Here is a 27,932-nt window from a genome sequence, read left to right on the forward strand (position 1 = left end):
TGAATCATGTATATAGCAGACACACTCCCAGTTTGAGCCTTTTACTTGTTCAGCTTTCTTCTCTGTGGGAGTCTAATCTCTTTGGCCTTAAGCAACAACACATAACAGTCTTATGAAATGTGTAAGTCAAGGCTCAGTTCATCAGGTTGTGAGCTGACTTCAAAGCAGTGGTGACGTTTAGGATTCCTCTTTGCCCACGTAGACTCCACAAGTGTTCCTTTAGCAATGTATCCCTTTGATAAAATACAAGTAAGCACATCTATTATTATAACATGAAATATTTCAATCCGAAATTGCAGTCATTACTTCATTTCTATTTGATAAAAAATGCAACCTGTACTGGTGATTGCCGCACTTACTGTACTAGCAGTGGCCACAAAGAATTGTTATAACAAATGTTTAAACCTCCAGATCACACTGATAATTTTGGTACTTAGTAAAATGTTAATAAAATAGGACAATCTTTGCAAATTGTTTAGAAATGCTAAAATAATTTCATTAGCAATCAACTGTCGTCTACCTACAACATCTCGAATGACTAATTTCCTTCTCTAAGAAGTTCTTTCATAGCTTTAAGTGAACAGTGTGGAAGGCACTGAGGGTTCATTGCTTGTATGAAGTGCTGTGTTTTCATTTGAAAGTAAAACCAGTTGTTTTTTTTTGGGGTTTTTTAAAACAGAAGAAAATTGTAGTTATAAAAAGCCTCAAACCAAACATGCTCATGACAAACATCTTACATTTTTAATGCATGTTGATTTTATGCTTAAAAGGTGCACTTTGGGGTTTTCTTGTAAAAAGGCTTATGTTTTCATTAATTATTTCTCCTATAACACACTGCAACAATAACCGCATGTCTTCCCTTAACATGAAACACAAAGACATTTTGGAATTTTATTTAACCCTGCTCTGTTATTAACATTTGCTTCCTCGCAGTCTTCTTCTTCCAAACCATTGTGGGTACTATGCATTTCTTTTTTATGGTATCAGCTTATCTTGCTCATGTGTGCACATGTGCAACCTTGCACAATAAAATATGTGCAGAAAAGTCCCAAAAACACTGTTTCAGAGTCCAAAATTCCACATAAATATTTACATTTTTGTTTTTCCTTAACAATAGTACACTCAGTGTACGTTTTGTCATTTTCTCGAGTTATAGAGTTATAGTTATAAATAATATAACTTTCAGAGATTTAAAAAAAACAACAACGGTATGTTATCAAGCATCCTAAAGGGATAACTTTAAAGAAATGCAATGTAAAAATGAGAGATCCCGTAGAAACTCTCACCCTTTTTCCACAGGTTTAACAGGCCAGTTTTGTGAGATAAACATTGATGACTGTGAAAAAGAGCCATGTGGAGTCCTGAGCATTTGTAAAGACACTTTGAACGGCTACAATTGCTTCTGTGCACCAGGATTTATTGGTAAGTGAAAGCTATCTTGAAGTTATTCTTTGTGAGTTAAAGTGGCATTTTATTCACAGAAGCAATTTGTCAACATGCAGTCCTTCTTTTATATTTTCTTAGGAAATAATTGTGAGATTGAAGTGAATGAATGTCTCAGCCAGCCTTGTCGCAATGGAGGCTCCTGTGTAGATGAGCTCAACTCATTCAGCTGCCAGTGTCCCCCTGGGATCACAGGTATTTTATATGGTTCTTACCATGACTGCTCAAACATATATGTGTGACCTATGAAAATAAAGCTGAGCAAGAGTCACTCGAAATAACTGGCAAATGTCTATAAACATTAGCAAGCATAGTAAAAATATAATATCCATATATTATGTAATTTATTGTTAATGCAACACGGAAAATGTATGTTTGTTTTTGACACAATGCCATGAATGTAAGATCATATATTAATTTAATACACAAATATGTATTTTTTTCTTGTTCTGTTTTATTACTATATATTTACAGCTTCCTTAAAATGTATTTTAAAATATTTATTAAACAGTGCTAGCAGTTTGATTTGTGATCCAATTTTGAGAAAAATCAAAGTGTTAAGAGTTTATTGCCCACAGCTGAAGTATGAAAATGATCTTAAAGTGCATAAAACTTTACAGGCTCAAGGTTGGATGTGGTGCTTCTGAAGTTTCACTGAATGTATTTAATGTCTTATAGTCATAGCTCTTGAAAAATGTTTCCTTAAACAGGTAATACAGTAAGTTTAAATTGTAATGCTAAAATTGTGTAAATATTTCCTTGCTGTAAATGTAATTTTTGGATTTTTGGAAACAAATATCTTTGGATTTGATGCCTCCAGATGTGGCTATTTTTAACATAAGTGTTGAGTAAAATAAGCAAAAGCAGTGTTTACTTTAACCCAACTACACTCTTGCTAATCAGAGGTATAAAAATGTAGTCTGTGTTGTCAGAGGAGAGCCAGAGGATGTTTATCCTTCTGAGAACTTCAATGCTGCCATTAAAATTTTCACAGATTATTTAATACATCTGTGCAAAGTAGAAATGTTTGTTTGGTATTGTCATTAGCACAATAAGGGATTCATAAACTCATAAGATGTCAGTGTTTATCTAAATAAAATCTAAAAGGCTTTGATATTGACATTTCATGGGTTTTCTGAACTGAAATCTAGAGGAAACTTCATAAATTTTACCAAATACTGACTTGAAAAGTGTTATTCTCTTTTTTTAATTAAAGACGTAATTGAGTCACCAAAATCAGAATAAATTCCCAGAATATAATAGAACATATGTCTTAGCAAATCTGCTTTAATAAAATGTCATGTAGCATTCATTACTGGACAAAAACTTTGAAAAAAACCCCCACAAAAACTTAGATGTCTCGACTGTGCTAAAGAGAGATCACTTAGATAATTATTTCTGGGAAAGCTGACCGTCACTATGGGCAGCAAGACTAATCCGATGTGTTAATGTTTCCACCATGCAAATCTTTAGAAAAGATCCACAAAGGAGGAGATGAGGTTAAAAAAAACAGCTCTATTGTTTATAGTGTTACAAGTGCAGCACAAACAGTACACTGTAATTACATGGAATGTTGGTGTAATTCAAAGACCCGTTATCATTTTGGCATTTCACACTATGTAACAGCCTCCTCTAAAGCTTACAGAGAGTAAATGTGCGAAACAGCGATAGTGAAGGAAAAAAATCATCTTGCTGCTTGGTTAGTTTGCTGCTAATCTGCTCTCTATTTTGAGCAAAAAACAAGGACAGAACAGCAAGTCAATAGTCTGTATTCTATAGAATGTGTGTGTGCCCATCAATCATTTTATTATGTACACCTGCTCATGGTTGTTAATGCAACTATGTAGGCATAGTCAAAATTACCTGTTGAGCATACATGCATATACACATTTAACCGTCATGCCAAATAAAGCATATTTCTTTCCTTCAGTCAAATCTGTGCTGTATGGCACTTTTTGACCATTTGTGACTGCTGCTGCTTGTTAACATTATAGGCATCTACTGTGAAGTCAACATAGACGAGTGCACGTCCTCTCCCTGCCTGCACAATGCCACTTGTGTTGACCTAGTTCATGCCTACGGATGTCTCTGTATGTCTGGCTTTGCAGGTCAGTGAATGCACTTTATGTGAATACTTCTGTAATGTGTGATGTGACATCCTATACATATATTTATTTTGCATAATGTGTGAATAGTTTTCCAGTACAAATAAACAGAGAAGCAATAAAACTTCACAAAAATGGGGGTTGTGGACGTGAACATGTCTCTGAGGTTGAACAAGTACTAAATCTGCAACAGATCTTGGGCTATGAAGCACTGTACTGTACGTTTATGCTAGCAGTTTATAGTTCAGACTCGCACTAACATGTGAACATGAATCTACAGCCATAGTCATTCCTCTGCTTTGTTGTATTTAGGTGTAAAATGGTCATGGTTATTTAGGAGCAATTAGTAGAGCGGTGTTACGTTTGCACTCATCTTATCCTGTAGTGCTTTTTGCTTTACATGTGGTGCTACGATGCTCACTGTTTATAGTGCAAAGTTGACTGTAGATTAAACCACAGGTAAGACTCCCAAACTTAAAGGTCAACGACAACAATGGCTTTTGAACTGTTTCCTAGCAATTTGCTAATAATTCTCACAGTGCAGACCCAAAAATAGAAGTGGTGCAGTGCTCAATCCTGTGAAATCTTACACGCACAAAGGAGGTGATTTCTCTTCTTTCTAAAATTCTTAAGGATTATGCATTTAAAACTTTTTTCTTTTTGCATGTTGACAAATGATATGTAAAATAGAAAGAGGATGTTCTTGCTGCTCCAGCTACGTTGCTGCAGCACAGCAGGAAACCCTTTATGGTATTATAGCTCTGTTTAGCACTTCTTTCATTCTCTGTGTGTAGCATTAAGGTCCGCAATATCCCCTCCCCACAAAGAATGCCAAAAGTACATGTTGTTTATCCACATTCAATTTGCTTTTCTTCGTCAGGTGAAAGATTGATGTAAAGTAACAGCAAGAACATGCGGTACAGCATAGATAATAATACAGAAAAGGTCATTTTTAATTGGTTGAATTACTGAATGTTTACGTCGATCACTCTTCGGCATAGCATATTTATCAAGTTGTGTTCTTTCCCGTCAAAGGTACAACATGTGAACTCGACATTGACGAGTGTGCTTCATCTCCCTGCAAGAATGGAGCCACTTGCATTGACCAGCCTGGTAATTACTTCTGCCAGTGTGTGGCTCCATTTAAAGGTAATGAGCACTGAGAGAATGGGGACAAAAAGCAAAGTTAATTAAATTCACATACTATTATTTTCACCTGTCTGAACTAACTTCACATGTCTCAACAAAATTAGTAAGTCTTTATTCTTAATCTGTAGTTAAATAAAGAACTCTTGAATAACTAGGCAGGTATAAGCCACAGTTGATGCTTCTCCCAGCCATGTGACATCTTTATTCTCACATGTCCTAAAACTCTTTAACTTGGTGTTTTTTAAACCCTAACCACAATATAATAGCTAGTGCAAATAAATATGAGAAAACAGTGAAATAGGGCATGACCATGACACTTTAGGCTTACTGTTGTGTTTTATGTCAGTGCCACGCCACCTGCCTAAAGTAAACTAATAACTGTTTTAACTTCATAATAATAATAACTTGTTATTATCCAAATGGCTCTAGATAGTTTACACAACATTTATAAACCATTTTCAAATATTAGATACAACTTTACATTAACTTTATAATCATTTTAATATGTGTTTACTGAAAAGTTATTGGGAAAAATTAAGAATTACAATTTCATTGTCCAGTAAAGAAACAAACAAAAAACTAAACTGAATCAAATGAAAACAAAACTAGAGTAAGTCAGTCAATTTACTATTAAAGTGTTACCTTTTGTTAACAAATAAGTTTTAATACATTTTTCACAAATATCTCTTTGGATAAGTGTTGAAGTGATAAAATTCTTTAACCAAAACCTTTAATGTTAACTTCGCTGTGACGTGATACTTTTATGTTCTGCAGACATCTTTTGCTGGTCACTATGCAACAAATGCAAAATTTAGACAAAAGCAATTAATCACCCCTCTTTGTCTGTGGATTCCGGTGTTTTAATTCTCATAAAATCACGGATGTAGCCATGTAGTCTACTTTTGAAAATATCTGTGAAAGTTTGGGTTCTAAAGTACGGAATAGGATTAGGGCCACACGGGGGGGGGGGGGGGGGGGGGGGGGGGGGGGGGGGAGTGGGCACGTCTTTTTTTTTTTTTCTTCTTTTCCCGAATTCTGAGAAAAAAGTCAGAATTCTGACTTTAATCCCAGAATTCTGACTTTTTTCTCAGAATTTGGACTTTTTTCGTTGTTCTCATGACAATGACAATAAAGTTTCTGATTCTGATTCTGATTCTGATTTTTCTCAGATTTTTTTTCCAGTGGCCCTAATCTGAGAAAAAAGTCAGAATTCTGGGATTAAAGTCAGAATTCTGACGTTTTTCTCAGAATTCTGACTTTTTCATCAAAAAAATTTTTTTTTCAGAATTCTGAGAAAAAAGTCAGAATTCTGACTTTAATCCCAGAATTCTGACTTTTTTCTCAGATTTTTTTTCCAGTGGCCCTAATCCTCTTCAGTACTAAAGAGCCCAGAGCCTGGGTTCTAATAATTTCTTATGTTTTTTTTTTTTTTTTTTTTTACGTTATGTTTTACACAGAATTCTTCATAATTTTGTAATTATAGTGTGTTATGGTTTTATGTAATTTTTTGTTATAATTTTGTTTGTGTATTGTGAATGCAAAAGTCCAACAAAGAAACAAGGGTTGAAAATTAGAAATAGCTGTAACTCTACATGCAGCACATCAGTTAACTATGTTAAACTGCATTGTTAATTTTTGACATATAAAAAGTGACAGACCACATATTCCAAACCATTGGAATTAACATCAGCATAGAAACTGTGCTGAGCTTCATGGCATGGGTTTACATGACGGCCTAGTACTTTTATCCATGACTGGTTGTCAGATGCATTACTTTATCACGGTGAATTCATTTACTCAGTCATTTCATTTTCTCAAATAAATCAATAAATATGTTAAAAAGTAATTTTCACATTTTATTATTGATACTATATCCCCACATAAATGAATAAGAAAAGATGAGATAATTTTATCAGCATAATGATGAAAAAAAAACTTTTTTATGTTGCGTTTTGGCACAGCTGGGTTTAAATCCCATTCTGGTAAATATTTTAGTTTTTAATATATTATTAATCCACATGCTGGTCTTATAAGAGATGCACTGCTGACTGTGCGTGATACATTTCTAAAACTGGGATTTCTCCAAAACACAAAACAGTAAAACTTTATTATGTTTGATGGCAAAAAGAAAAAAAAAGAGAAAACATTTACTTAGCCAGACTCTTTTTAGCAATTCATCCTAAAAAATCAGGCAGCCAGTTGAGAAGGACCTCAGTAAAACCCAACAACCACTTTGACAGATCTAATGAGCTCATTGGCTGTGAGATCATCGTAGAAGGACAACAGTCAGGGCAGTATTTCACAAATTTGGGATTTACAGCAGAGTCATCAGAAGAAAATGACTTTAAAAAAGGCACTTCAATGACATACTGACAACATAAGCAGAAACATTCAGAGCTCTGAAAATGAAAGTGTTCTAGTGTGATTCAAAGAACTGTAGAAAGTAATGTCAAAAACAAGTGATTACCCTTGTAACACCACTTCAGTGTACAGTGTGGTAGTGGCCACTCTGCATCTCCAGTGTGCATCAGTGTGCAAAGCTACTTCTTTATACTATGACAGAAATAATTATACAGTTCATGAAGTCAAACGCTAAAGCCATTTCTGGGAGTATTTCTCAGAGGGTGAATGATTAACTCGCTTTATATCTGAGGATTTCAAGTGATTCAGTGTATCAAGAAAGCCATGGCTTTGTGGAGCTTTAATTTCACCCACTTGTACCGTACAACAAATATATCAGTGAAAAGTTGTACTACTGTTTACCAAATGATAACTAACTGAGAAGCTGTCACAGTAGAAGTACCATTTATCTGTAAATGAAAATATATGTAGTGTGTATATATTGTTTTTTGTTTTATATGTCTGAAACAAATAAAGATACAATACAATACAATACAATTTATTAGAAGCATTTGTAATATCAAAATCAATATTTTCACCACATTTATGTTAAAATAGCCATAACTACACTTCAGATTCTTTCATAATTCACGGATCAACCAGCTAACCAGCTGCTAGCTCAGCCAAAGTGCTTCTTATATATTATTTGGTATAAGAAACCATTTGGACTCAGCAGTTTCCTGACAAATAAGAAACTGATTCGACTACAACTTCACTCATTTCCTTCATGTGATTGTTTTACAGAAACGATCTCAGTAGGATGCACCACCACTGTGCTTTGTCTATTTTTGCATGTTTTGCAACATTTGAAGATTGTTATCATCTGCACTGATCTGGTTAATTTTCTGCACTGCTTTTTATAATTATGTTATTTTACTTTCTGTAGGCTCAGGAGAGATTAGCCTTATGCACAATCTATCTGAAGTGATTTTTATCCACTTTCATTTTTCTGCCTAGTTCTATCAGTTTTCATAATCAAAGCTGTTGTTAAGTTGCTCAAACATGATGCAAATGGCAGTATTCAATAGCACATTAGCAATGACATTGAGGGTTAAGTAGCCAGATGTGTGCTTTTATCACTAGTTTTAAATCAGCATGGAGCATTGTTGCATTGAATGAGGAAATTTTGTGCAAAACTCATTTTGTATGAGTACAAATATATATATATATTACATAATACTACATAACATTTTTTTTTTTAAAAAACCAAATTTTATATTTATATTTATATATATATATATATAAATAAATAAAAAATTTGGTTTTTAAAAAAAAATATGTTATGTAGTATTGTAACAGCTTGAATGTTCGTAGAGTTAACATAATGTTCGTTACTTTACATGTCAATAAAAAAGAATGCAACACACCATATAAAACTCAACTCAAAATCAAATGTGCTGCCATTTTAAAATATTAGCTTATTTTAAATTTGATCAAAAGGTTAGAAAAGTACGTGGAGGAACATTATCCAATAAATTAGGTCAGTAACCTGATTGCGTATAAAAAGAGAGGCAGAGTTTCTAAGATATAAAGACACTCAGGGGTTTACTACTCTATAAAAAACTGTCTACAAGTTGTGGAAAATTTTCAAAATAATTTTCAGCCTTATTAATATCGCATCATCTACAGTATAAGGTGTCACTGAACTATTCTTCTTAAATTAGTAAATTTCCTTAGATTAACATTTGGTGTGTGTTCTCAATTCTATTGTAGGTTCAAGGAAACATATAATAGAGGTGTACACTTTAAATCTTGAGATCAATTCTTGCACTGTGTTTTTAACCAAGATTCTTGTCTTCTGGATTCTGTATTTATTTCTTTGCCTCTCCTCAGGTCATAATTGTGAGTTCTTACCCTGTGAGGCCAGTAATCCCTGCGAGAATGGAGCAGTATGTGTGGAAGAGTTGGATCAGGACCATTTCCCTTTAGGTTTCCGCTGTCGCTGTCGCCGTGGCTTCACTGGTCCCCGCTGTGAAATCAATGTAGATGAGTGCAGCTCCAGCCCCTGTCTTCATGGCTTCTGCTATGATGGTACGAAACAGCTTACGTCTTCCCAACATTTTCATGACATACACTCATGACGGAAGCAAAGCTGCATGCGTGTATTTAGACATTAAAATGCCATTTATGTGTCTAATTTGATTTTGTTCACTTGGAGTGTGATAGGTAGTTTTCAGTTGCTTCACCATTGTAGATATTGTGGTTAGAATCATTCATCTGAAGAGAGGAGCTGGACATTTTTTACTGGAGTGCACTTGATTAGTTTCTTAATATAATGTGTCAGAGAAGATCAGTCATCGATGTTGCGCTACAATTTGAATAATGGATATTAAATGACTTTGAATGAATGGTTTTGAATGGTTACTCCCGTGCATTTCATCTCTAGCCCAAGTATTTAAAAAAATATCTGATCATTAGAAAAGTGCTGAAAAGTAATAAATTCGAAATAATTATCAGTCAATGAATCTTGCTTTGTTTATGTTATACTGTGAATTTGCATGATTTTGTCATAAATTTAGTTTAGTTTTGAAAAAGCATCAAAATATTTGTTTCTTCCACCCTTCCTGGCGTTCTTGAAAACTGCCAGCTCTCCAGTCCAGTTTTGAACTGGCTTATGCTTTTTCTAAAATAGTGATGGCAGTGGATCACTGTCCTCTCAGTGCTACAGTAGCCTCCACAAGCTGTCTTGGCCAATTTTGAGCGCAGCCAGTTCACCTTAGGTTAGTGAAGGTGGATTCTTGGACCTATTGGCCAGTGCTCAGTCGCAGCCAGCCAGCCAGCCACAAGGGACAGCACTGCATAGCCACAGTGGCAGTGATGAGTAATGCTGCTGCCACCGAGGACTTACAGCATTTAATGAGAGTAATAGCATCTACACGCACCAAGACAGAGTGACAGCATAGATTACGTGGTAAATCTTTGGGATAATGAAGAATCCAGGGACCCTGACTGGGGAAGTAATAAATTCACTCCTGTAAGAACTGCAATTACCTCTGTCACTGGCTGCCTGTACCAGTGTTGTGTTGGAGAAACAGAATGATGCATCCTTGGTTAAAATCATTAATAAATAAAGAGAGGAAGGAATGGATTATTAGCCATGGGAAATTCTAACTTCTGATGGAAGAAATTGCCGCATTTGTAGCTTCTGAATTAAGAATAGCACTGAAATTGGTCCTCTCCCTCTGTTGCGCTCTTTCCCCATCATTCAGCGTGTTGCAAGTATGTTGAGAGTGTTGCAACAAATGACAAGACTTTCAGGCTTTCAGTGAGCAGAAATATGGTGAGACAAGGAAAGCACCTGGCAAGAAGAGGACTGAATGGCCATCGCAGACAGGTTCATTTAAAGCTGGTTAGAGTGTAAAGCTGTCAGACTAAGGCAGTTTGGACTTTGCCAGCAACAGGTCTTACTGATACAGCCTAAGTCATTTATTTAATGGTCATACCCTTTAAAAATAGAATCACAGTGGCCATTGTGTAGTCATTTATGCTCATAATCAGCACTTACCTGTGTAGAGATGTAGGACCCACAGAGATTTGAGTGAATTAATTTATGATGCAAGGTACTGTAACTATGCTCCGGCTTTTCCTTTAGTTGTAGATGGCTTTTACTGCCTTTGCAGTCCCGGTTATGCTGGGCTCAGATGTGAGAAAGACATTGATGACTGCGTGAACAGTTTGTGCAGCACCAACTCAGTATGTAAGGACCTCCATCTGGTAAGTTGAAACATTTTTCCAAGGCAGTATAATGGAGTGATGTTATAGCCTATGCTTCAGAATTGCCCAGTCCTGTAAATCGCCACAGTTGGTAACTCTCCATAAAATATTGATAGACATGAATCACATTAGTTACTGTATATTACCTTTGATGGCTGCTGTGCATTCGGTGTTTTAAAACATTTCTTTTGCAGTAAATATTAACAAGTGTGCAGTAACTCGAACATTGGCACATTATTAAAAACGAATAAATTACATTGGCATGACTTTGTGCTCCAGAGCAGCTCGCCAGTTATCTGGTTTACAGGTCCAGCATGATTCATATTGTTTTGGGTGTCTGGGGGGAAAATAAGGTAGGGAACTGTTAATATCTTATGTCCCATAGATGGCCATTATTATTTATATCTCATAATAGAAAAATTATGCCAATTACAGTGTCCCACTTATGCCTTGTAGCCAATGTACCATAATAACCAAAGGATTACCAAAGTATCCCTAGAAGGAAAACACTAATTTGTAATGATAGCGTCTCTGTTTTTAACCAATGTTGTTTTAGATCGTGTGTCCAAAACAACACATATACCTGATAATTAGTAATTATTTAAAAAAGCTTCATCTTTATGTTTAAAGTGTAAGTCATAATAAACATAGAAATATTCAATAGGTTTTTCTTTATTTATATTTTTGATAGCCATTTAATAACTTTACAGTGTCTAAGCACATCTATAGCACGCTATATTCCCCATTAAAGACCTCCACGTCCTGGTTATGCAACACATGGGCAGGCTTGACGGGAAATAAAAAATGCTTATGTCAGAAGTTAAGTTTAACAAAAAAAAAGCAGAACTTTTAAAACTTGTGTCTTGAAGGCACAACTCTATTCTTGTACTTATTCAAATGTTTTTTAAGCCAATAACATTGATATGTTGCAGCTGCGGAAAGGCCTTGGGAACCGCATGCTGCTCACTAACTGTGCAATGAGTACCAGGAGCCTTTTTCCAACAGCTGCTTTTTTGCTAACAGATTGCAGTAGTAAAACAGATGTGTCATAGATAAAGTCCATATATTTAGCCTTTTTTCCCCCCTCTGGTAACTTATGATGTGTGTAGTCGAGTTTTAAAAAAGGCTTACATTAGAGTAGTGATGTTAAGATAGAGGAGAACACTTTGTAATTACAAATTAATTTTTATAAAGTTTCTGTACCAAATTTAATTCTCATGAAATCAGTATTAAGATTTGCAGAGCTAAGTTTTAAGATTATAACATGACTTTCCTTTTTTGTAGCTTATCAGTAATGGTTGTGTTCTATCCAGCCGGTATAAAGAAATAAAAGTCATCCATCATTAAAATTTTAAAGTCAGTCAACATATTCTACTAATAATTTTATCTGGCTCTTTTTGATGTAGTTTATAAGGAACTAATGGAAGCCTATTGTGGTGCAAAAGCTGGTTAAAACACTGTAGTGTAATTTTCATTTTCTGGGATAAACTAAACTTCAAGTCCAAAGACAAAAGGACACCGTGTAAGAAGACGATGGGATCTGATAAGAGGAATATAATGAAATTTCCACAGGTATTTTTTTAGTCACCGTGTTTTACCGTTACATTTTTCTCGGTTCATTATTCAAATAGGGCCGTTTTTTGGAAACCCCATCACATAGTCTTGTTTACAGTGCAGCTATTTCTCTCTCTGAACATTGTGTCCCACAGAGCTTTACCTTATTTTGGAGAATTGCAGTCCCTGAAGGTGACTTAGCAGCAAAAATGAGATTATGTTCTATTGCCAGGGGTAAGGAATTGGAGTCTCCTGGAGGCATCTAATTTATCATGAGATGACGGCATTTTCCCCCACCACCATAAGGCCTACAGTGTACAAATTATATCAGACAAAGTTTAACGGCTCCCCTTCAGTGTATGAAATAAATATTAGCATGCATTCAACCGCAAGTACCCGGGACCTTTCGACAGAGGGTTGGCAATGATAAATCCCAAACAACCTTTGACCATATGACTACGTTCATAACGTATGCAAAGAGGAATTTAAATTAAGATGGCTTCTTGGAAAGTAATGGAAGAAAAACATTAATCTGTCTTGCAGCAATTCATTATTTTAGCGCCGATTGCAGTGATGAAATAAAGGACGAGTGGTCCACATACTGTTTTGAATGGAGGAAAGGCAAGAAAATAAAAGATTAGCAATGTTTGAGCTTTGTATAAAACGTTTTTTGAATTTAAAGTACTAACAACACATTTACTGGCTCCAGAATAAAAAAAAAACAACCTGACAAAACGAAATCCAACGTGTTTTACATGTTTGCTTGGCTGTGAAAATATCCCTCAAAGAATATGCGGTGGTAATGCTGTACGCTTCATAAAGGTTTTGTATCATCGTATCTTGAATGTGATGGAAAAAAACAGGCTTGCATACTGTCCAGAGGGTGGGTGGTAGGAGGAATACATCAGCACGGTAATGTGGAAATGTAAGACAAGCATGACTCTTCCTCACTTTAAACAGATTTCCACAGGAAAGCTTTTTGTGTGTGTGTGTGTGTGTGAGTAGGAGGTTTTATTCCGCAATGTTTTCAAGAACATTGAGATGAATTAAATCAAGTATATTAAGCATTGCAACATTTGTTTTTTAAAATGCAACCAATATAAATAACGAAACAAACGAGTGGCAAAATGCCCTGTCTGCTCCGTAACAACTTAATTAACAGTCCCTGCATGTGAGATGTGCCTACTGCTCTCCTAAATATTCGATTCTAACCACCTAAAATACTAACTCTACATAGTGCAGATGTGAAATGTGACTACTTTCCAGTGTTAATCTAATATTGTTTCCCTTTTTCTTGTATCGCAGAGTTATGAGTGTGTGTGTCGTTCTGGCTGGGAGGGGGAGTACTGCCAACAAGAAATTGATGAATGTTTATCACAACCCTGCAAAAACAACGCCACCTGCACAGACCTTCTCAACAGCTACAAGTAGGTGTGCGAGCTGGCTCGAGGGCAGCGTCCTCGCGAGGTGCATCAGTCACTTAAGAAATGCGGGGAAAAAAGAAGCCGTTCAGAGATAGCAATATGTCCTTCCACTGGCACCGGAGATAATGAATTGCAGATGGCAGGTAAAACAAATGAGTCAATCAATGGCTCACAGCATGAAAAGGTTTCAGGGGATCTGTGACTCATTGGAGGAAAAAGCTGGTGTATCTGCTTCGGCTAATGCCCGCTCTCACTGGGGAGACATAAAAATGCTTCAGGTAGAAAAGTTGGGGGATGGAAAGAAATGCAAGGTGGAGTGGTTGTAGTGCCCGGGTACTCACTGCCACCAAGTGGAGTATTCACCTGCCTTAAGAGCAGATACTTGAGATTTACATACACTGTGGTTGGCTCTCGGTTTCTCTGTCTCCATCTGTCTCTCTTTCTGTCTAGAACGCATACATTTCCATTAAATTCCCACTCAGCACTCTAACCTCTTGTGTCCTGCATTCAGCTGTCCAGAATTAAAAGCTGCCAGTAGTGCAGTTAAACAGTAAAATTCGTACTTTCTCTAACAGAGATCCAGGAGATCAGTGTGGAGAACGCGTGCACTGTAACACTGAGGTTTTGTGTAGAAGAGTGTGTTTTGTGGGTAATTTAAATTATCATTAAAAAAAAAAAAAAAGCAAGCTATTCAGGAGTTTGTCTGCAGCAACTCCCAGAACATCTGCTGAATGCATTTTTAGCATAATTGTCCCAAAGAGTATGACTGCCATAGCCTTTAGAACATTTTAAAAAGTGTTTATTCATTTATGATTCATTTAGATTTATGGCAAAATAACCTCTACTGTGTAACATCTCCTCTCTGGTGTATGTAAGGTGTTTGTGCTCACGAGGCTGGACAGGTGTGGACTGTACAGAGGATGTGAATGAGTGCGATTCTGGCCCTTGTCTAAATGGAGCTCGGTGTCAGGAGTCAGACATACCTGGGGAGTTCTCCTGCACCTGTCCCCCCTTCTTCAGTGGCCCCTTGTGCAACCAGCCTTATGACCCGTGTGACCCCCTCCACAATCCCTGCCTACACAACTCCACCTGCCTGACACGCTCCAATGGAACAGCTTCCTGCAGATGCCCAGCTGGTGAGTGAACTCGGCGCCGCAGCCTCGTACTCGTGGTGTTTTTATTTTCGACTTATTTCCCAGCATAATCGTAGAATTTTGTTCAACAGAATTGTTTAAAACTTGAGGGATTTAAAAATTACAAACAGCATAATTTCATTGGAATAGAAAGAAAGTAGCACTATCCATTTGAAAATCGTCGTTTTATCCTCCCTCTGAAATGTGCTTTTCCTCAAAGTTGCTGTAAAAGAAAGGTTTAATGTCTTTGTGTGCATGAATAAAATGGTAAAATGTGCTCCTGATACCTAAAAAATGTGCCATAAAGAAAACATCCACAGGTGATTTAAAATAAGAGACATACTTTTTGCTGTAATATGGAGAAGAATATAAGTGAAATATGGCGGGTTTTCGCTATTATATGGGTTAAAAGGAGTGTTAGACATAATGAAAGTTAGTCAGAGGTACAATTTGCATTTCTAGAGTTTTTCATGCTCCACTTTAATTTTTGCATAAGAAATGGTCAACAAACCCAGACATTGGTGTCTTTTGCTTGCTTTTCTCCTCATTGCATTAATACTAAATTAAACTGAATACTTATTTAGCAGTAAATCTGTGTATCAGTGCCAGCTGAGTCATCATAATGCATACTATATTCTAAGGTAAAGACCCTACAGACACATGGGGAATCAGCAGGTACTACCACTCTTTAATATGATTATTATTTATAAAAACATTACTGTATACAAGACACATAATCTTTTAGCAAGACCCAGTTAGTCTAATGCAAGTTCATGAGCACCTAAAAAAAATTTGGACATTTTAATGAAATCAGTGAACCACTTTGGTCTGTTTTATATGCATAATACATATTCTACATCACAATCTTTTATTCTTTTTTGTTTGTTTGTTTTGAACTCTAATCAATACACAATCACAAATTGGGAAATTGTCAGGGATAAATTACATCTTTTGTGCAATTTAAGAGTATATCTGTAAAGTTATTTAATCATTATTCACTGTCATCGTCATTATGTTTCTGGACTTTCTACCATTGCCTATGATTGGGCGATAAATTGGTGCATCCCTACTAATTGTAGCAGCAGGAACAGTAGATGCTTGGCTAAAGACAGATGCTAATTCTGAACGTCTTGAATTCACGCATGCATCCAAATGTCTTAGAAATTACTCGTTACTGATAATGCAAAATTAGATGTTTTTTCTTCAACGTGTACATATTCTCAATATTCCCATTTACAAGCAAATTGCAAACTAACGCCCGTTCAAATTTGCAGCTAACAGCCACAGGATGAAAGAACTGTGGGTGACTGAGGAGTCAGACTGTAAATTATATTAAAAGAGAATAAAGCATTGACCTCATTTAGTACTGGCTCCTTCTCGCTCATTCACATGCCCTCGCAGGCATAAATAACTCGGGCATGCACATCCACTCAGATGTAAATGAAACGCAGGAAAATCTGTTTTATTTTCAGTTCATGAGATCAGTCAGGTTTTTGTTTCACAAGCAACATATTGGAATAGAGCACTGGCAATGATCGCTTTCTTCGTTAAAATGATCTATTACGATGTTTATCAGTAAAATCTTGTTAGCTTGTAAATTGTAAATGAAATATCATTTTAACATAGGCTTTCACTGTGGAGGTTAAGACGGTATAGGGTTATGTTGTACCTAATGGCTCCATCAGCAAAGAGATGAAAAGATGTTGCCAGATATAAATAGAGCGGCTGGGTTAGTTTCAGAAAGCTTCCTTTGAGAGGAATAGGAAATTAGGCGCTGCATACATTACACCAAGAGCTTTGCGTGGGTTTGGTCGTTTTCACTTCACACAACCGTGACTCACCTACTCTCCATTATTATTCACCTTAAATCCATCCTCCATAGCTACTACTCAATAAACATAAAGGAGCCCATGGCTTGATCCCAGTGCAGCCGTCTTAAAAAATTGTTATTTAGTATTCACTGTAGGTTATTTGTCAAGGAAATTGTGTAGGTCTAACACTATTCTTCAGACTAATTGAAAATAAAATTTGTCTGCATATGCATCTAAGATTTAGTACATTAAGCACATCCCAGTGCATAGACAAAAGCTTTTACACAATACAGCAAATACTGTCAAGGTAACTGAATTAAGGAGAATGATTTTTATGCTTTTAAATGACACTAAATGCTTGCAAATACTGTAACTGTGTTCAGTGTAGCATCAGTAAGTGTTTATAAGAAGAAAATTGAGTTAAAAATTAAAATTTAGAGCCTCTTATTTGCTTTTAGATACCGAGTCTTAAATATGTAAATAGAAACATGGCAGCTTCATTCAGTGGTTTTTGCAAAGATCAAGCGAGACCAATGATCCACATTCAAGTAAAGAGAGCATGTGCTCTTATATAAAGGCATGGTTAGCTGTTAAGGAAGTTGCACCATGGTAAAACAAGCCTCAGGATAAACATGAAGGCTTGTGTTGTTAATAAGGTTAGTTACTGAGATACAGTTAACTAAGATTAAATACATATTTTTAATTAATTCTAACTTTGTATTAGCAAACACATGCAGGTGAATATAAGAATCTTTGCTAAAAACAACAATCAGATAAACAGTTTATGTAGTCTTGTGTTAAAAAATTGAAATGCAATGTAGGGAAACTTAATAATATCTTAAATACCATCTCCTGCATGGTGAAAAGAATACAAACATGCAAAAAAAAAAAGCACTTTGCTGCTACATCCATTCTGCTAATCTTGTTTACTTTAACCTTCTTTGCTCATATCTGGTTTTGTTCTGTAATAAACTGCTGCGTCTAACACAACAAAAGTCGCTAATTTCAGCTGTTAGGTTGTAATGCATAATCCATGGTTGGAATAACAGGTGTTCTATTCTTTCCATTTCACCAGAATTGCATGAGTGCAACTGAAGAAGCACTGGTATTCATTGTGATGATGCCTTTGAGGCACTGCTAATGCTGCGATAATAGATGGCGGCTGTCAAACCTTTCATAGCCAGCCCTGTGACAGTATCTGATGGCTGCTGACAGGGGTCTTTTATAAAAGCTAAGTGCTTTAACTTTAGTGGTCATTATACCAAACTTGCTTTACTGAAGAGATTACAAAGTTGGCTGTGTGGTCTTAGCTTTCTCAAGAAACTTCACTAGACTCTACGCATCTAACAAAAAGGTTGATATGGCAAGTTTAGTGTTCATCAGCTTAGCAGGATCTAAAAGGCAGCAATTAGGCGGTTTCTACTGGGAGCGGCATTAAAGGGATTTGTAAAACACAGCCACAATGGAAATGAGTTCTGTCTACAAAGGTGTACTGTGAGAAGCTGGGGGCCAAAATAAAACCAGAGCAAGCTGAAAGTCTCGTCTTAAAAAAACACAGGTGAAGCAGTTATCCTCTTTTGATTGTAGAGGGCTCCTGTAGGAAGTTTTTGTTCTTACTAGCAGAGACACTCCGCTGAGGCTCTGGCCAGGAGGCCTAAGTCATCTTGCCTGACCAGCACAGATGTTCCACTTTCCTCTTAATGAGGAGCCTCAGCAGGGAGTGCCAAACCTGATAGAAGAGCAACCTGAAAATGGGAGAGTTAGGGTAGAAGGTTGAGGTGAGGGTTACTGGCCGACAACTGCAACAAATGAAACAAACAACACATGGCATCACTCAGCCAAGACTGCGGTACAAGGTAGAGTCGCATCAGAGTCTCGCACACAATCTATAGTCTGTGCTGTCCTTGCTCGGTTTGCTGAATTCCTTGAGCAAAGACAAGTTCACATGTGTAAACTTTAATCTTATCTTGGACCTTTCCTGCACATTCTCTGCCTCTGCCGTTTAGTCAGGGCTCCATCCACTTAAACTATCTGAAGAGCGGAAAGGCTATATTTATGCTTTTTTTCCCCTTTGAATTTAATTAATAGAAACTACAGCTTAATTAATAAAACTTCAGCTTTAGTCATTTTTCTTTGAGATTTGTGTCAGTGGAGTTTAATTTTGAGTTACCTTTTTTTCTTTATTTTTTTTAATCACTGAGATTGTAAATAATTCTCACATAGTTACTTTATGTAGTTCTCATGGATTTTGTAAAACTGATTATAGGATTCCTTCGAGACTTCAAGACAAAACATGTCAAAACATTCTAACCTTTTGATAATTACATCAGAATTACTGATTATTATTCTGGATGTGAAATATTTATAATTGTCAATTATTTAAAATGATAATATTCTATGGATTAGATTAATAGATTGTAATTCTAGTTTCATTCGTAGGTTCTTTAGGATGGCATTTTCAATGGATATCACACTATGCCACTGCAGCACTTAACGCTTTAGACTTGTTAGTTAAAGTGCCTATATTCATTATGAGCTTTTTATTGGTTTTTGGGTGACAAGTTGGCATTTTTAAGTGTTAAACGTGAGCTGTGTGATATGAGGACAATCACTTTGCCTCTAGTCCATTATATGAAGTGGAGACTTTTTCTTTTTCTTTTTTAATTTTTGCAGTACAGGGAATTAATTCAAAAGCATTGTGTGGTCTCTTCACATGGAAAAACCATTTGGTCTCCATGGTTCAGAATATACCCAGAGGTGTTCCTGGCCAGATGGAGAACAAACCCCTTTATTTGCATGGCATGCTACACTAGCCTTCACCTTCCACAAGATTGAGATTGTGTCCTACCAAACAGTTGGTTAATGAGCTACTGTGGAGCTATGCCAACAAGAGAACTGACACATAGCTAATATGATACTGAAAAAGATGTGTGGAAAATATGTGTTGCCAAAATGTGTTGGAAAAAGTCTGGCCTCAGTAGATTCATTTTAGGTGATTATTCTTTTTTATAGAGGGGGCAGACTATATGACTTATAGCGGACATGTGTCAGTTAATAAACCAGATGCCCTGGCAGATGTATAGCAAGATCAATGAGACTTTTCATTATCTTAGTATAAGGAATTAGAAATACAGATACTGTAGGTTCAGTCAACTTAGTATATTTTGCCCTTTATAGTGTGCTGTTCTAGATTATTATGATTACCATCTTTATGATGAGCTTTTTTTATAATAATTACCTCATGCAATCCACATTATCTGCTCTAGTTTGTATTAGTTCATTTATAAAAATGAATAAAGTGTCAAACCAGGATTGGAAATCTCGTCTAAGTAAATGACTTGGCTGACATACCCTTTAGCATTTAGAGCATATAAATGCTCTAAATGCATTTATATGCATTTAGAGCATATAAATACAAGTGTCATATAAGACACTTGTATGCAAGCATATAAGACACTTGCATGCTTGCATACAAGTGTCTTATATGCAAGCATATAAGACACTTGCATACTGTACAGAAACCAAAAAAAGCTTATATATGTTACGATTCATCACTGCCCAGCTTATTTTAACAAAACCAATGTAATGTGACTATGAGCCTGCACAGTAGCCATTCACTTCTCATAGCACAATTACTGAGATTAAAGGTGTACCAAATAAATCTTTCTCACAGAATAATGGACCACGACAGAGAGGCAGTCAGTGGCCATATTGTATTTTAATCAGAGTTCATGTCATGTAAATCACAGCTCCATTTGGGAAACTATTGTCTGGTCTAATATTCTCACAGTGAAGGCACACAAAGAAGTGGGAAAATATTAAAATGTAGCTGGTGTTCGACCTCAGTATGAGAGCGTGCCCCTTCAGTTGGCAAAGGTCTCACCACACTAGTGATATTCCATTGCTGAGGGCAAAGGTGGTTCTCTTCTTCCACTGTAGTTTTGAAAGCTGTTTCCAGATCAAACAACAGCTGCGGGGGGAAAAGGCAGGAAAAAAGCATCAGTGATCACATAGTAGTGTGAGAGGATTTCCCTTCATGAAAATTCTTCATCATTATTTGATTTAACCAGATTGGTGTTTAACCCCTGAATGCCTAACAGCATGTAAAATGCCCAAATAGTCTCTGAATAAATATGTGGAAGCTACTACAGATCTGATTGAATGTTCTGGTTTTTTTTTAAAAAATACTCCATAGGTTTACTTTTAGAAGCTGCGAGATATCATTGAGCAAAGTGTATACATCATAATGACAGTTGCTTAGCACTGATGTGGATATTAGACACACTTTGTTTTTGTACTACAGGTATGCATAGGTATTCAATTATACGTGCATTTAAAACAAGATGGCAACAGCCTGACAGCAGAAAGAAGAGCACCATTGTTTGTGTGTTTTGCTAAACAACATGGAAGAAAATCACAAAAATAAGAAGACACGTGTAATCTCTTAACAAAAATAGGGCATGGGACATATAATACAATATATACACCATAAAATACATGCAGTACAAGGTCGCTGAAGCATGAACCGTTGATTTGCTTGCTCTAAGCAGAGAAAGGCATGAGCTACATAAAGTCTGCCTTGTCTGGAACAACCATGCAGCCTGAAATGATTGGCAGTGATATGATATAGACATGTCGCAGGTTACTTGTGGTGTAGTATATATGGGTAGCTGTTGTTGGTATCAGTGATTTTCAATTTTATAGTTTGCTCTACAGACAATAGTTGACCCTGATTTTTCAAAAATAAATACGTTTCTTATTGTGTTACAAACCAACACATCTTGTGACTAAGGCAAAAGAAATCTAACAGTAGACCTGGTGTCTTCTATGGGAATATGTTTCCTAATGTTAAAAAATGTCTTCTCATAGAGTGAAAAGATGTAAAAATGAGAACATTTTCTTTTTTTGTATTTCTGTCATGGGAACTGCAATACACTGCTGTACCAAAGTTTCTCTTTAGCTCATGACACTGACTGCTGTAAGCACAGTGTTACAGCCTAAGGTGACCTAGATGAGTGCATCTGCATTCATACCAAGTCGGAATAGTCAGAATTGTTTTATATTGGCATGCAATCCTCATTTCTCTGTGAAAATTATACAGCATGTTTAGGCATAATCAATAACTGTAACTTTTGATTGATAATATGTGTGGAAATACAATTTTTAAGCTTAAGGACTAAGCTAATACCCAACATTTCCACCTTAAAAAAACTAAACAAGCAAACAAAAAAGATGAATTACCCGTAGAACTTGGGCAGACAAATATCTAACTAGCTAGCTAGCACTATATCGCGCAAGCTAGCTATAAATGTAGCTAGCTATTTATTAAGCTATTTAGCTTTGTGGCTATTTACATAGTTATCATTAAAAAGAGAGAGGGAGGTAACAGAATTGCTCATCTGCAACAATGATGTTTACTAATGTACAGGGAGTGCAGAATTATTAGGCAAGTTGTATTTTTGAGGAATAATTTTATTATTGAACAACAACCATGTTCTCAATGAACCCAAAAAACTCATTAATATCAAAGCTGAATGTTTTTGGAAGTAGTTTTTAGTTTGTTTTTAGTTTTAGCTATTTTAGGGGGATATCTGTGTGTGCAGGTGACTATTACTGTGCATAATTATTAGGCAACTTAACAAAAAACAAATATATACCCATTTCAATTATTTATTTTTACCAGTGACACCAATATAACATCTCCACATTCACAAATATACATTTCTGACATTCAAAAACAAATCAGCGACCAATATAGCCACCTTTCTTTGCAAGGACACTCAAAAGCCTGCCATCCATGGATTCTGTCAGTGTTTTGATCTGTTCACCATCAACATTGCGGCTTCCTCTAACAGGAAAATGTGTCACAAAGCTAAAATCATCTCAAACTGTTTTCTTCAACATGACCGCAAGTTCACCTCCATTGTCTTCACATCTCAGTACCTGAGTTCAGTCTATCCCAAAAAATAATTAAGGCTGCTCTGAAGGCAAAAGGGGGTCCAGACCGGTATAAGCAAATATAACTAATAAACTGTCCAGATTTAAAGATTTAAAACTAAGGATTAAGTCAAAAAGCAAATGCAAAACACAACTGTCTGATTTGTAGGCCAGCATGGTGTTTGCTCACATTTTGCATCTTAAACCTTCTGTGTTATATGAAAGACAAGGTGATAGGCTTCAGGCCCAAACATATGAATCAGCAAACATAAATGCCAAGCAGAAAGCTGTAGTCATCATGGTGAAGAGTGTTGATTCTCAGTGGCATTTGTAGTGCTTTCAGCCCTCTCACACCACAGAGTGCCATTTGATTTAATGAATTTTTCTAAGCAAAATTGCCTAACAAAGCTTTAAAGTTCAAAGCATAACCTGATTGTTCTTTTATTTGTAATTCAAGAGGTACGGTGTCATGGTTATGGAGAGTGTGCATGATATAATAAAAGTCCAAAATCTCATATTTCCCCATTATTTCAGACCATTTAAAGTGCCTGTATTTGGTGCAGACCTCAGAGAGGAAATACCTGCACTCAGGCTGTTTTTTTCCCGTCTTTTTGTAAACTTCTTCATTCTGTAACATTTGGTTTCACAGCATGAAGGATTTTCCAAATGGACAGGGGGCAATGGTCAGAGTTGGAGAGGGCCAAATCTTTGACAGACCATAAAACAAGCAGTTTGTCGTTTTATGACAGCCAAAACTTACTACATATAAACATATAAACCAAAGTTAACGGCTTTAATTTGTAGATTAATCATTAAAATAAATAATATGACTAAAGCTAGAGAAACAAACAAACCATAACATCAAGAGTGTACACAGGGCCAGACATCAGTTGTGAAGAAGTAGTTTCATTTATACTAAAAGTATGAAATAGCAGCAGGTCTGCAGCAGCTGTACAGTAAACAAATTTTAAATAAACTCAGTGTTTAATCATTTTGTTCCTGCATTAGCTGTGTCGAAGAGGTGGTCCAGGTGTGTAGCAGTGGGGTAAATTGGCTGCATGCAAAGGATTTCTATTCTTAACCCACTTCTTCAAGTAACCCAGTTTTTGGTCCTTGCATGTAAAGGACCTTCAAGCGTACTCTTTTCTGTTTTTATTTCTATTCGTGTTGCTGCATTTTAAATAAATATAACTAAAATAATGTGACAGAGACTTGAAAAGAATCCAAGATGTCCAACAGTGTTCCATCAGTGGTGCGGGGATGGTTTGGTTTACAATACAATTGCTTTACAATACAAGAGTAGTGCAATTTATCACCCATTGTATTATCATGATACAGCCATTCTGTAGTACAACACAATGCAAAATGCTTCTCACTTCCTGCTGAGAAGCAAAAAGCAAGAATTGTGATATTGATCATAAAACACAGTAAAGCGATATTTTATATATAATCTTTTAATTATTTATTTTAATGACAGCTGAAAATAGCTTAGTTTGTCTTAGTTAGTTAGTCTGTTTTTTGTAATGTTCTCTATAGTTGCGATTATTTCACACTTATTTTCACAATTTTGGTTAAGCTCTAGCACATTGCATTTTTAGGGCCTTTATGAGTTTGGATACTGTAAATCTCGCTCTGATCTTGTGTCATAAATCTAAAATCCAGCCACTGACTGGCAAATTAAAAAGTGCAGTAGGTTAACTAAAACTCGTGAGGCCAGGCACAAAACTCGCAATCCTAGTTTCAACATGACAATCCTGCTCTTGGATTAAGCCACCAGTGACATCTAACATTTTGATGCATGACGGCACACAGACGCCGCTGCAGACAGAGATCGTAATCTGTACTGCAGAAACGCTGGGTTATAAAATTTTTAAATGAGCCCCTTCTAAGAAACGTTACATCAGACTGACAGAAGACAACAGTCACCAATGTAGCAGTCCAAACTAAGCTCGCTCTCTCAAAATGGAGACATTCCTCATATTTCAATTGAAATGTCAATCAAAGTTAGTTGGCTATCCACTCGGGATCACCCGCAATTTCTTCTCCTCCGAGACATTTACTGGCAGCAGCCGTGATCACATACTGTAGCTCTTGCCAGATGATGGAATGACTACGTGAGCCACGCGCCTTGGGTATCCCGCTCTGTACTCTGTCAAAGAGAAGCCTCAAGTCACTGCTTAGTAGCAGAAGATGCATTACATTGCAGTGACATTCGAAATAGTCCCCAAGGTGCTTCACCATCGCTTTGACTGACAGACCAGCATGGGAAACTTGTGCTGTCCCATAATTCACCAGATGCTCTGTGCTGTCTCTGGTTTCCTCTTCATGGATTCCTCTTCATTCATACATCCCAAGATGCACAGAGTTGTGTCACTTACCCTGCATTCCGTTTTTCTTTAGAAAATTCATTATTCATAGTGTATTTTTTTTTCTAATTTTAAACACATTGGAGACTACAAATAATCACAACTCCTGCATCTGTATATCTTGAAGTGAAGACGAAAGAGAAAAAGGCAGTATACAGTTACCTCCTGATATTACACAGAGGACTGAAGACCCTGTATGACCCTGCTAGACTGTTTCCGTGAATTCCAAAAATAGCCAAAATGTCATATTCAATACTTTGAATGATTTCTTCCTGTATGGCTCGAGTCTCACATTTTTTAAACATGCCAGATTAAAACACATGCTCTCCTGTCTTAAACAATTCTCAGGAACCTCATCGTTGTGAACAGATGTACTTCTCTGGGCATAAAATTTACTATGTGCAAAACCCATTACAGTTCAAAAATATGTAATTCTATCTTGAAGCAGTGGGAGTAACATAATGAGACAAGAAAACAATAAGGGCACTCACACACTCATTATGGGTTAGTTATATTAACCCTTTGCTATGCTTGCATTACATTTAATTATGCTCGGCAGATGGTGCTCTGCAGGGGAAACACAGTAGTCGTTGTTGGGAGTCTGAGCCCAGAATTTTAAAGTAGCTTGATAGCAGCATTGCACAGGAAATTGTATAATTACTCTGTGCAGCTACAATGGCATATTTGTGCAGCATCTATAGTAATTTGGATGCTGCACTGGTCTGTTATGGTGAAGGGAAAACTAAGTTGAAATAATGGCCAAAAGTATAAAACTAGGCTTCCTATGAAGGGTGTCTGAGTTTAGTATTAGAGATATGATGAGGAGCTCTTTCAAGGATGCCCAACTGGGAAGATTCCCATGCAGTCCCCGGATACACTGTAGAGAGTGGCTTGGTATTCCTCCTGAACAGCTGGAAGTGTTGGCAGGGGATATGGGGGCTTGGGTAGCTCTACTGCTTCCACAGGCTTGACTCAGATAAGCCATGGATGGATGGATGGATGGATGGATGCTTATACTGTACGTCTAAGCATTAGATGTACTTCTGATGTTTATAGGTGATTAAATTTCACTGCTAATGAAAGTCAGATCATGTCCATTAATTGTTTCCATACTTTTGAGCATTTGGTTAATTTGTGATCTTTTTTAATTTGTCAATTTTTTTACTTAATGAAACCCAGTCATGCATGGAGCGAATGTTAATTCGTTCAGCAGAAAACAATCTAATGGACCAGACCCAGGCCAAGCACTAGAGGAATACCTCTGGCAGGCAGAACACTACAGGCTCCTAGGCTGCTTTCAAATGTACAACAAAACATCCATGCTGATCTGCTTAGCCATGCTGGCCCTCAACCCCCTAATGAACAAGGGCAAAAGAGCTCTTGGGCTTAGCCTCTCCCTCTTACCCTAACTTAACAAGATGTCCCCCCACTCGCTCGCTTTCTCCCACACAGACAGACACAGAGACATATGCACGGTGGCACACACAGGCACACACCTCCCAAACCCCAAACCACTAACCCTCAGACCAATCTGTCTGTGGCACTAAAGTATTATTAGACTTACACACTCTCAAAGGGGAAACAGTGAGTGCTGAGAGCTGGAAGATGAGATATGCTACAGGGCTTACTAGTTCCATTAAAATGGCATTCACAGGGGCCTTTGTTATCATCGGTCCTGACGTTTTCAGGATGTAGTGGGGTTTGCTGATCCATGACCATCTCATCTATCTTTCAGGATTTGAAGGAAGTTGGTGTGAAATTGACACCAATGAGTGCAGTTCAAACCCATGCCAAAACCAGGGTGACTGTGTGGACCGGGTCAACAGTTACAGGTAAAAAGTGTTATCCGCAAACCAGCTTTTCATTTCTTAGTGGGTGAGAAAATGTCAGGAGTTTTAGTGATGAAATCTTTTTTTTTTTTATGGGTTTCAGAACAATATGCTTCTTCTTAGCTTGAAATTTATTTAACAGATAGTATTATTATGGTTGTAGTTAGATGAAACAAAACATGTTTGTCGTTACTGTTTTTATCATATGCTACTGTGCATGTTCTTTAATTTAGTTAAACCAGTCTTTGTCGCTGTAGAGTGTGAGCAATCAAACTAAATGTGATCAATATCAATAAATTCCTATAGATTTTCTCACTCTGTGCACGTGCTTGTAAGAAACATCTTCTATTTTCCATCAGAGACAAAATATCAATAGTAATGATTTTTCTTTTCCAGCTGTGTTTGTAAGGTGGGATTTTCTGGCCTTCTCTGTGAGGAAGATATCAATGAGTGTGCCTCTAGCCCTTGCAAGAATGCTGGCACATGTCAAGATCTTGTGAACAAGTAAGCATATATGCAATTTTTCCCCCCTTTTACTTGCATCATAACCTTTTTTCATAGCGTGTTTAAATTTCTTGCGTATGAAGGCCAGGCAGAATTAATTGCTTGATTTTGTTTTGAAAGTTGAATGATCAATAACCATTCTCCAAAGAAAAAAAAGTAGTACTATAAGGTTTTGGCAGTCCTCCTTAGAGTATTGCAGTTTATACAACGAGCTTGTCATCCTTGACACACATAAGCTGCTATTCTAAAGACGAAGAGCAAACTCAGCAGGACCACATCATGTATCTAGATTGGGCTTTACTCCACCGGTGCTTTTCTCTGCTGTGCTTAATGGGAGCCCCGGGGCTTCCAGGCTTAGTCGGACAGATGGGTTGAGAAGTCCCAGGGCCAATTTGAGTCCTAAATGGTTTGTCTCCAGTTTGTCTTCCGTCATGATTTCATTCCCATGTGACCTGGCCCTGCTCAGAGCACTCTTCTGATTGCATAGTCCTGGGAGTTCACATCAGGTGTTTTTTAACCTCACTGCCCGCCACACACCTCTGAATCCATCTCCCTGACCCAGC

The 27,932-nt window shown here is 36.8% G+C and overlaps 1 protein-coding gene across 1 annotated transcript in view; it reads left to right on the forward strand.

Annotated features, from left to right (window-relative positions):
* Positions 1-27,932, forward strand: part of eys (eyes shut homolog) — a 124,738-nt gene that overhangs the window by 45,568 nt on the left and 51,238 nt on the right. Inside the window, exons 18-27 of the mRNA XM_026190933.1 lie at positions 1,300-1,422; positions 1,525-1,638; positions 3,438-3,551; positions 4,584-4,697; positions 8,931-9,128; positions 10,690-10,811; positions 13,671-13,792; positions 14,666-14,925; positions 26,772-26,868; positions 27,262-27,369. Of these exons, the coding sequence (XP_026046718.1) occupies positions 1,300-1,422; positions 1,525-1,638; positions 3,438-3,551; positions 4,584-4,697; positions 8,931-9,128; positions 10,690-10,811; positions 13,671-13,792; positions 14,666-14,925; positions 26,772-26,868; positions 27,262-27,369 (1,372 nt within the window). The remainder of the gene's footprint in view (positions 1-1,299; positions 1,423-1,524; positions 1,639-3,437; positions 3,552-4,583; positions 4,698-8,930; positions 9,129-10,689; positions 10,812-13,670; positions 13,793-14,665; positions 14,926-26,771; positions 26,869-27,261; positions 27,370-27,932) is intronic.

The sequence above is a fragment of the Astatotilapia calliptera genome, chromosome 13, assembly GCF_900246225.1.
Source record: "Astatotilapia calliptera chromosome 13, fAstCal1.2, whole genome shotgun sequence".
Lineage (NCBI taxonomy): Eukaryota > Metazoa > Chordata > Actinopteri > Cichliformes > Cichlidae > Astatotilapia > Astatotilapia calliptera.